Consider the following 11318-nt stretch of genomic DNA (forward strand, 5'->3'; position numbering starts at 1 on the left):
AACCATTATGACAGAGCAGCAGAGAAGGCTGGGAGATGCCCCACTGGACTATGAAAGAAAAATGTGGACTTTCCCTCCATTGGCTCTCTATACGGTTTTCATCCTACCAAAAAAAGTGGAACAAGTGGGCTGGTCTTTAAAAGAATCAGGGTTCCCACACATCAACGATCATGAAAGACCACTGATGGAATAAAGATCTTTTGTCTGATTGTCCCCTCCTTTCTCAGTAGCCCAATTCCCTTCTTTATCAACATCATTTATCATGGTCTGGTCAGTCTATCCACACAGAGTGCACTCAGCTTATCCTCTCTGGGGACATGGCCGCTGTATGCAGCCTGTCCAAGAGCCTGAAAGCTTGTTCTCAAGAGGGTTTCATTGAATCTGATCAATCACATGGTCTGTCCACACATTCTTTTTTTTTTTAATTTATTTATTTTTTTCAGCGTAACAATATTCATTGTTTTTGCACCACACCCAGTGCTCCATGCAATCCGTGCCCTCTCTAATACCCACCACCTGGTTCCCCCAACCTCCCACCCCCCCACCCCTTCAAAACCCTCAGATTGTTTTTCTGTCCACACATTCTTGATTAAGATCAAGGTTGTCTTCTCATTTCTCTGCTTATGGCAAATCCTGAAACTGCGCCTGCCCCACTCTAGGTCCTCCTGTGTAGAGCAATGGCTTTAAATCTCCAGGGTCACTCATCTCCCCCTCCCTCTCGTGTGCATTTGAGGGGTAGGGATGGTGTAGGACAGGCCTTGTGCCTGTCATGTGGGGGGCCTGGAAGTACAGACTTGGAGGTTATGCATGCAGAAGCCATTCCTGCATCACATATACTCTCCCAGCTGTGTGCTTCCCCTAGTTCGGGTTCAAGGCCAGTGTCAGCTGTCACATTAGTTGCCATGTGTCTTTAGCCACATTTAATCTGTAACATTTCCACAGTCTCTGTATCTTAGATCTCTGAAATTTTTTTTTAGCATTGACATTCTTTTATTTTATCTTATTTTTAACTTAATTTTTTTTCAGTGTTCCAAAATTCTTTGTTTATGCACCACACCCAGTGTTCATGCAATACATGCCCTCCATAATACCCACCACCAGGCTCACCTAACCCCCCACCTCTCTCTCCTCCAAAACCCTCAGCTTGTATCTAGAGTCCACAGTCTCTCATGGTTTGTCTCCCCCTCCAATTTCCCCCAACTCACTTCTCCTCTCATCTCCCAATGTTTACCGTGTTATTCCTTATGCTCCACAAATAAGTGAAACCACATGATAATTGACGTTCTCTGCTTGGCATTTACAATGAAGAATTATGCCTCCATCACAAAAGATGAATACCCAACTTTTGTATCAACATAGACAGGACTGGAAGAGATGATGCTGAGTGAAATAAGTTAAGGTCTTTGAAATTTTTGAAGAAATCAGTATCTCTTTTTAATTTTTCCTTCTAAATAGACATCATTTTTTGGGAGAGTTTTAGATTCACAAAAGAAAATGAGCAGAAAGCAGAATTCTCATATACCCTGTGTCCCCATGCCCCCCGCCATGCACAGCCTCCACCACTCTCAACATCCTACACTAGAGCAGTACGTTTGTTACAAATGATGGACCTACATTTACACACCACCCCAAGTCCATAGAATCCATTAGGATTCACTCTTGGTGCTGTATATGTATATGTAACTCAGGATTTTTCTCTTGCTAGTCTATCTTTTGTCAGTTTATCTTGTACATTCCCAGTCTCTGAACCTAAGAGGGTGGAAGAAAAAGTTTCTTCCTCCACTCTGTTTCCTCCATCTATTCCATAAACACATATCCAGGTTGAACCCTGGCTCTTCACAACATTTACCTTTGTGCACATTGCTTATTCTTGTAATACATCTAACATAGTCTGAGAATTGTTTTACCCATACTACTATAATGAACAAGACTACTCAAAAAGTTTAGGATGTGTTTGCAGTTTTTCCCTTATCTTTACCCTACCCTGCTGAAGACTGATGTTTTATTCCTAAACCATAAAATCAGAGATAATGAAAGTATTGGTGTTTAGTAAGTGTGCCATACAGTAATGCACAAGCAACACCATGTTGTTAACCATAGACTATACAGTGTCGTTGGGTTCCAATTCAGGCCCATGCTTTTTATCACTACTTGATGTTCCACAAAGTCACAAATGAAGTTAAGTGGGCATAGAATCAGGAGCAGAAAGCGTTTTTGAGACTGAGATGATAACATGCAGATAAGCAGGCATATCTATTTGGTCATCCCAGAGAGAGCCCTCTTCTCTTTCCTTAGACTCGTCATTGGACAGGATGAACTGATTACAAGGGCCATCCTCTCAAGGGACTGAAAGGTCAGTGAAAGGTCAGAACAAACCCCAGACCTCCCTGACTTACTCCTACACCCAGTCTAAACACTTTTCACTGGAAGAGAGTATTTTCTGAAACTTGATCAGTCAACAAGCGCTCAGAAATGTTAAACAAAAACTACATTGTTCACTGAGAACTTCAGACTGGAATGATTTCATTCTTCAGCTGTAACCCCAGTCATCTGAGCTGGCTGACCAAGTTCCAGATCTGAAATGCTATCTCAAATGGTCTGTTTTTTCTGAGGCCTGGGTGTTTCTGGGAGATTTGAAGCTGTCTTGAGGCAACATTCCCCAGAAACTTAGAAGGAACCAAAGGCTCTTGAGAGGCAGTTTTGGAGATAGGGCAAGACGGGGGACTGCACATCCTGCTCTGGATCTACCCCCTTCCTCTTACTGGCCACTCTACTGTCTACCACACAGAAGGGAGTAGCCAAAGGCAACCTTTAGGTGCAAGGTAAGCTGCATTGTTTAGACCCCTCTCCCTCCAGCCTTCATTCACTCCCTTTGCTTCCTATTTACAAACTTGTCTGTCCCATTTTCCCCCCCGGGAGCCTCAGGTACAGCTATGTTTCCCACCATCGTCCCTATGAGTTATGCTCAGTTTTACGTGGTTATCCCAAGCTCTCTTGGAAGCACTGCTTTGAACGTCTCAGTGCCATCTTATGGTTTCTCCAACGTAAATCTTTGTGTGTCTACTGTGATGTCCAAACCCAGATCTGCCTGTGTTTTCCTGATACACCCATTCCATTTTCGCTGCTCTCTGATTCTCTATAAAGATAGAAGTTATAGGGCCTGGTTGGCTCAGTCGGTTAAGTGTCTGCCTTTGGGTCAGGTCATGATCCCAGGGTCCTGGGATCAAGCCCCTCATCTCGGGCTCCCTGCTCAGGAGAAAACCTACTTCTCCCTATCCCTCTGATGTTCCTCCTGCTTATGCTCTCCCTATGTGCCAAATAAATCAATAAAATCTTTTAAAAAATAAAGATAGAATTTAGAGATCGTCAGTCTATGCCTCCCTCCCAATCAGAAACTTTAATCACTGTCACCTCTACTAAACAGAATTAAAACTGAACTTTAATTTTGACTCTTGAAGGAACAATATCAGTGGTGGTAATAATAATATTAAAATTCTATTAGGGTTTACTGTGTGTTTTCAATAGGGTGACCATATAATTTTCTGTCTGAATGAGGACACTTTTAGGAGTGAAGAGGGACATTATTATTTATTAGTCAAGAGAATGAGCATAAATAGGTATTGCCCTGGGCAAACAGGGGCATTTATATGGTTTCATACCTATGAACCAGTTTCATATGATAGAGGACTAAAGGAGCTCTCGGTGGTCTCTCTTGTAAGGGCACTAATCCTATCCACTAGTGCTCCACCTTCATGACATAATCACCTCTCTAAGACCTCACCTCTAAATACCATCTCATTGAGACTTGGGTTTTAATATACAAATTTGGGGTGGTGGGTGGGAAACAAACATTCAGTCTATAGCATCTTAGAATAAGGTACTTTAATTATTCCTAATTTACAGATAAGGAAACAAATACATAAGTTGATATATTATTGATCTTTAAAATCATAATGCAGGACTTTTGGTTATTCATCTGCTCTCATCCAGAAAAATGCCAATCAGTGTTGCAGGAATAATTAAAAAGGTGAACTGATTCCACAGCCCCGTCCAAACAGACTCCAATCGCTATGCTTTTAAATTCTCTTTTATTAGTGCTTTGCCAATCACCCAGCTTGTGTGTTTTATAGATGATGAAACTGAGGTCCAGAGAGGTGGAAAAATTTTCATGATCATAACATACCAGTCATGAAGCTGCAACTAATACATATGGTCTTCTCACTCTACAGGCTCTAGTCAAATTCTCAAGAGTGATTTATGGAAATGAATATCACACTGTATGTGCCTAAAGAAATGACAACCGTGATGTATGTCAAACTACTTGAGAAAAATTTTGAGAGATTGATATCACATTTTAATCTGTAATGAAGAGAAAGAGAGAGTGTTCATTTTTTCCCCCTCTATTAATCTTATCTCTTAACTGGACCATTTAGTCCATTTATATAATGTAATTATTCAATTTATTCTCCTCAGTGAATATCTACTATCTTAGTTTGCTTTTTCTATGTGTCTCATTTGTCTGGCATTTCTATTTCCTATACTTTCTTCTCTTCTTTTGGATTATGGGTGTATTTGTTATTCTGCGACAGCCATTAAAGCTGCTCACAAATACTTCTCTTGTTCCAGGCACCTAGAAGGATCCTATTTCTCTGTCTCTTGTACTTAAATGTTAACATGAGGCTTCTTCTGGTCAATGAAATGTGAATAGAAGTGATATGTGACCCTTCCAGTAGAAGGGTTAAGAGTGGCCCTGTGGGCTGCTATTTTTTTTTATGATTGTATTTATTTACAATCTTATTTACAATTTATTTACAATTGTATTTATTTACAATTTACAAATATTTATTGTATTTATTTAGAGAGAGTTTGAGTGGGTGGAAGGCAGAACAGGAGGGAGAGAGAGAATCCCAAGGAGGCTCCACACTCAGCCTGGAGTCTAACTTGGGGCTTGATCTCATGACCTGAGATCATGACCTGAGCCAAAGTCATGAGCAGGTTGCTTAACCGACTGAGCCACCTGGGCATCCCAGTGCTATGTTGTCTTTCCTTTGCTTCTTTGATTATGACAGTGTGTGTCAAGATGAAGCCTGTGTCAGCCTATTTTCCCAAGTGAATACAGCAGGCAGAGCCCCTTAGCTAGACCAGGATAGACATGTAGCAGGAAATGAGAAAGAAACTTTAAACTACTGAAAGTTTGAGTTTGTTACTGCAGCACAACCTAGACTATCCTAACTGATCCACAGTCTACTTATTCCCTCTGCTAGTTTGGAATTCAAACCCTGTGTTTCAAATCTTTTCATTGTTTACTTTAGAAATTCTCAAATGCATAGTAAACATAGACAAGTCTAATCATTTCTTGAACACTTGGCAATTCACATCACTTCCAAGTTATGCTCCTGATGTCTATTTTATATTATCTTCTTAACTCAACAAGACATTATTGCTTTATATAGTCAAGACATCTTTTATTTGTTCACATATTTGTCATCAACTTTTTTTAATTCCTTCCTGAATTTCAGACTTCCATTGAGTAGCTTTTCTCAGTAACCTGAAATCCATGCGTAGACATTTTTTTTAGTGGAGGGCTGCTTTAATGAAGTTATAAACTCCATTAGGTTTTGTTATATCTTATTGTTTTGTCAGCAAATGCCTTATTTTATCTTCATTCCCTAGTGTCAGGGTAAATAATTCTATGCTGGTGTGTTGAGAAATCAGAGCTAGTATATTCTCTTAAGATTATAATGTGCTGAAGAGGGGTCAAGCCATCCACATGGTCAGCTTACTCCCTCAGCATTCCAGTTACCACTTTGGGGAGTGAAAAACCCAGGGCTCCATTTCAGGACATGGACACAGAAGCAAAGTCTTAAGATTTGTTACTTACAGCTCCCAGAAATGGGGAGATGGAGAGTTGTGGGGAGAGAATGAATTAATGGCACAATGAACCAGAGGAAGGGGCAGTGCTCCGTCCCTGGTCAGAAGCAAGCAGGAGAGAGAGAGCAAGGTAACAAGTACCTTTCCTTTAAAAAGTGGTTGATGTAAAAGTCACTAACTTTTCACCTGCTCAGGTCTAACTGATTATTTTATTTTATCTTTGAGAGGTAGGGGAAGAAAGGCAGAGGGAGAGGGACAGGGAATCTTAAGCAGACTCCCCAGTGACAGGGAGAAGCCTGATGGTGAGGTAAATCCCAAGACCCTGAGATCATGACTTGAGCTGAAATCAATGCTGTATGCCTAACCAACAGAGCCACCAGGGGTCTCTCAGAGATTCTCTTACCTGAATAAAGACAATCTTCTGAGAGTGAAACTTCCCTAAATCTCCACTGGGGAAGTTTTACAGACTGGAAGAGGACAGGCCACTCACACCTACATAAGCAAACATTATCACAAACTGCCTTGCTTCCCACTTGTTCCCAAAAGTTCATTTATCTCCCAACAAAACACAAAAACAAGACCCCATTTATATCCTATTTCCCTCACTTCCCTCGCCTATGAAGTTAATCTAGAAACCTCTATCCCTTGCTGTTCAGGGAGCCACTTCTTTTGTTCTCTGACATAGGCATGCAAATAAACCTTGTCTATTTTCCTGTCAGTCTTTTTTTATCAGGGACATTACAGGCTCTCTGACATGAACCTAAGTGGTTAAGGGAAGTTTTCCTCCCAACACTCCAGATGATATGCGTGCTATGTGGGACAAAGAGACAGACCAAACCTGGGTGGAGGGTAGGGTGCTAGGCAAATTACAGAAACATAAAAGTAAAAGCTCATACCACACCACATCATCCTCATCCGCTGGCACTTTCCAATTCATACTTGTACACAAATCATGCTGACTTCACGGAAGAGCTCTTAGATATCATGTGGCAGCATAATAAAAACTCTTCCCTTTAAGGAATTCTGTTCTTTCTACTGAGGTCCCTCTCTTTCCTCTTCCCCTTTCTTCCTCTCCTCAGGGCTTCAAAACTGCCTACTTTTTCACGTTCAGGTTTTTTGCAAAAAAAAAAAAAAAGAAAAAGAAAGAAAGAAAGAAAAAAAGCCTATGAGGTCCTTTACTTCACCCCTACTTTCTTAGGAAGTCAGAGATGGCTCCATGTCAATTATACGGATCCTTTATGGAGGATGTCAATAGCACCCTATGTGAGCCATCACGAGAGCTAGAATTTATCATGCTTTCCAATGATCTCTCCGAGCCTTCTGCCCATCTTACCTTATTTTGTCCTCATAATAAACCTAAGACGTACTTATCATCATCCCCATTTCAGGGCTGAGGAAATGGAGGAACAGGGAAAGAAATTCAGTTCTGGGAGTTGCCCAGCTCCTCAGGTGCTAAATCAGAATTTGGACTGAGACCATCTAAATCCAGAGCAAGGAGGGAGTTATGATTATTCTCATTCCAGAGGAATGGAAATTGTCACCCAGAAAAGACAGGTCTCTTTCTAGGAGGTGTGAAATCGTATAACATTCTGCACACTAAAGACTCCATTTTAAAGCTCCATTTCCCCTTGTAGTGAAGTTTTGAACTGGGTGGAAAGACCTTTTGAACTGGCCAGACACAGTAACTGTTTTATAAGCAGTTGCATATAAAGATGGGGACACCTGGCATCTGGGTCATAAAACTGCCAGTGTGGCCTTCTGATGACAGATGATTAAATCATGCAGAGCAGGAATCGTGTGGTGTGATAACACCAATGCATTAGTCAACCAAAGTGTAAATCAGCAGGGCTCAGTCTTCTGCTCCCTGATGCAAGTCTGTACCCACACCCTTTAGCCCCCAAACCCTGCTCTTCCTGTGCAGGAGGGCACTTCTGGGGGATTGCTCCAAAAAACACAATCCTGAGACTTCCCAGTAAAGTCTTTTGTTCTTTTTCAGTTTTTGCTTTCTTTCTCAGTTGACAGAGGGAAATTTCTGCTAAGAAATATGGTTTTCTCTATTTTTTCTCCAAAGGGGATTTGGGTGTTTTTTTGTTTCTTTGTTTTATAGGTAGTTTGCAATCCCAGCACGGGGCTCAAACCTGCAACCAACCATGAGATCAAGAGTCTGATGCCCTGGTGACTGAGCCAGCCTGACATCCCTTGGGGATTTGGTTTGACTTTAGTTCCTCTCCTCCACTCTGACCTTCCAGGAGCTGTTGCTGTGGCCAAGAACTGCCACACACCCACCTTCCACATGCAGGAGAGCTGAAGTAGCCAGCAGTCCGGATGTTGCAGGTCTCCTCCTCCTCCCTGAGGGGCACTGCCCATACCGCCACCCCCCCAAACCCCAGACCTCAGGTCCTTGCAGCATTCCACTGGGTGCAGCTGGATGCCCACACCCTGCCCCCCACCAAGAGGTGAGGTTGGAATTCCAGCCATGCCAGGACCCCTGGGGAGACAGAGGACATCCTTTCCCTGCTGTTGTGAGGATCACGTTTATGTGTCCTTTACAAACCTCCAAGTACTATTTGTTGAGAATGGCCTCCTGAGATGACAAGGACTTTGCTGAGGTTCAGACATCAATACCGTTGTAGCCAAGATTCACCTTTCCCAGCAGTCCTGAAAAAAAAATGTGGTGTGGATGTTTCCCTACAATGTCCTTCCTCACAAGGTCCTTGATTCCTACTAAAGTGAAACCAAGATGCTCCTCCCACCTATCTTTCCTTGGAAGCCAAGCCCCTTTGTAATCTGTATAAGATTCCCTCCCCAGGGATCTGGGGATCACAGAGACTGGCCTTCGGCTCTGTGCTAGAGACCAAGCTAGAGATCCAGGTCAGTGGTTGAAGAGGTGGTCTCAGGGACTCCTTCTACTTCTGTGTTGGATTGGAGGGACCGGGGTGGCTGAGGTTAGCACCTGGAAAAACTTGAGCTGGACCAATATCGGGATGGAGCATGTGGGCTGCAGGGAACCAAAGGCACTGGGGGAGGGAAGCATCACTCTTGGGAATACAATGGCATCCCTCTATGATGCTGGTGTTAGGCACTGGGCCGTTGACCTTTTGTTGGAGGACAACAGGCCTCTGTCTGTCATGATCCTGGAGGTCATGTGGTATTTCAGGGATGCAGTTCAGCTCATGGTTTATTCAAAAGGATTTTCTAATAAGCCCCTTGAGCACTGGGTATAAATGTATTTGTTTTTTAAATGTATTTTATTTATTTTATTGTTTTAAGATTTTATGTATTCATTTATTTATTTGACAGTGAACCACAGAAAGCATAGGCAGAGTGGGCAGCAGAGGTAGAGGGAGAAGCAGACTCTGCATTGAGCAGGGAGCTGGGCTCGAGGTGGGGCTCGATCCCAGGACACCCAGATCATGACCTGAGCTCAAGGCAGACACTTAACAGACTGAGCCACCCAGGTGTCCCCTCAAATGGATTTTAAATTTTAAAATTTCTAGTATTCAGACACAGGACTGTAAGATTTTAGTTCACTGTCAAGTCACCACCCAGAGGCGAGGACCACCTCTCTCCAGCAAGGGGGACTTAAATGCTCTTGGATAAGAGTGTATGTGAGCATCTCAATGCTTGGAAAATTGCACAGGAGGTGGGATACCTTACTGGCTGACCAAAGGGAGACTGTGAGCCAGCAAGGCCACATGTAGGAGCTGGGGTTCTTTCTCAGGCAGTGCTTTTTCTCTTCTCTCCCTTTCCTGGCTAGGCTCTTCCAGAGGAGTGAGACCACCATGGCTCAGGAGAGGTTCTTCATCCTGTTCCCACTACTGGTCCTGGTGCTGCTGGTGCTGGGCTGTGTCGAGCCTTCTCTGGCCAAGGAGTCACGGGACGAGAAGTTCCAGCGGCAGCACATGGACCCGAACACCTCCACCGTCACCTCCGGCTACTGCAACCAAATGATGAAGCGCCGGAATATGACGGTTGGACGGTGCAAGCCAGTGAACACGTTTATCCACGAGCCTCTGCCAGATGTCCAGGCTGTCTGCTTCCAGGGAAATGTCCCCTGCAAGAACGGGCAGCCCAACTGCTACCAAAGCAGCTCCAAAATGCGCATCACTGACTGCCGCCTGAAGAACGGCTCCAAATACCCCAAATGCGACTACCAGACCCAGCAGCTACAGAAATCCATCATCGTGGCCTGTGAAGGGAATCCATATGTGCCAGTCCACTTTGACGGTTCTGTGTAGGTCTGCACCTGAGGCCAGAACAGCGAGATGCCCCACCTCCCTTTTGTGGCACCTGCTTCTCCCCTCTCCCTTCCTTGTTCTGAGGGACAGAACTCCACTCAGGGCTCCTATCCAAAACACACACGTGTCCCTGCCCAGGGCTTGCCCCTGTGTGGTTTGGAGGGGGTGAAGGGAGCCCCATGTGAACCACTTCACTGCTTCTTTCAATAAAACACAGTTGCAACCACCTGGATTTCTGTAGCTGTCACCATCTGTTACTGTCTGTCTGATTGTGTTCCTGCTCGGGTGAGAACTGTAAATCTGGGTAGATTTCGTAAGCATGGAATAGAATAATTACATGCCTTTGCTCCTGACTCTTGGTTCTCGGTGACCTGAGATCATTCCTTTTCTCAGAGATGCCTTGCTGTCAAATATGAAGCTGTTAAGTATGGGCTATTTGAGGTGAAAGGGAGCTACAGTCTGGGACGTTCTGCTGGGTGAGCTGATGGAGAGTGAGCTCAAATACTGAACTCTCTGGCATGGAAGGAAGGACAGGGTGACCTCAAGAAGACCCTGCTCAGGGTCCTGGGATGGAGCCCCGCATTGGGATCTCTGCTCGACGGGGAGCCTGCTTCCTCCTCTCTCTCTGCCTGCCTCTCTGCCTGCTTGTGATCTCTGTCTGTCAAATAAATAAATAAAATCTTTAAAGAAAAAAAAGAAGACCCTGCTCAGACCCTGGCTGGGAGGACATGGGGCTGAAATTATGATCCTAAATTTTCCTTTTCCTTTTATTGAGTGGGCTATTACCAGATCACAAAAATGGCCATCTCTTAGTTGGAAAGTCGGAACCTTCCACTTAGGAGCTAGAGGGGTCTGTAAGGATTATTAAATTGAAGGAGAATAAGTAGATTTTGACTCATGTATCCACTTTCATGGGAAGGGCCTGCCTAGAACACTGCAGAAAAAAATTCTAATAAGCGATGTGGTTGAACAGTAGCCTCCATTGAAGGCAGGATGGACGTAATTGTGTGTGTTCCACTTGCCATCCTTGAGATAAGGTAATTCCCACTTTTACAGAGGAACAGTCACTTACCTATTCCTGAATTTCAGGAATAGGTAAGTGACTTGCTCATGGCTGCTGCTACTTAATGGCACAGCTGAGACCAGACCCCAGGTCTCCTGGCCTCCAGTGCTTGTTCTTTCTGCTACCAGAGTGAACTCAGGAAGAAA

General features: G+C 43.8%; 1 protein-coding gene across 4 annotated transcripts; it reads left to right on the forward strand.

Moving 5' to 3' along the window:
* The first annotated feature begins 2526 nt into the window (after positions 1–2526).
* On the forward strand, positions 2527–10341 carry LOC116590800 (ribonuclease pancreatic-like). Of its 4 annotated transcripts, none has more exons than XR_004285742.1 (2): positions 2527–2822; positions 7979–8229. XR_004285742.1 is itself a non-coding variant. In XM_032343120.1 (2 exons), the coding sequence occupies exon 2, from the start codon at positions 9654–9656 to the stop codon at positions 10107–10109; it is 456 nt and encodes a 151-aa protein (XP_032199011.1). In that variant the 5' UTR covers positions 2537–2822; positions 9629–9653; the 3' UTR covers positions 10110–10341. The 4 variants fall into 4 exon arrangements, 3 of the variants coding, with proteins under 3 accessions (XP_032199011.1, XP_032199009.1, XP_032199012.1); XM_032343120.1 differs by lacking the exon at positions 7979–8229 and adding an exon at positions 9629–10341 and having other exon boundaries at positions 2537–2822; XM_032343118.1 differs by lacking the exons at positions 2527–2822; positions 7979–8229 and adding exons at positions 8235–8431; positions 9629–10341.
* The last annotated feature ends 977 nt before the right edge of the window (positions 10342–11318 follow it).

This window comes from Mustela erminea, chromosome 5 (genome assembly GCF_009829155.1).
Source record: "Mustela erminea isolate mMusErm1 chromosome 5, mMusErm1.Pri, whole genome shotgun sequence".
Taxonomy (NCBI): Eukaryota; Metazoa; Chordata; class Mammalia; order Carnivora; family Mustelidae; genus Mustela; species Mustela erminea.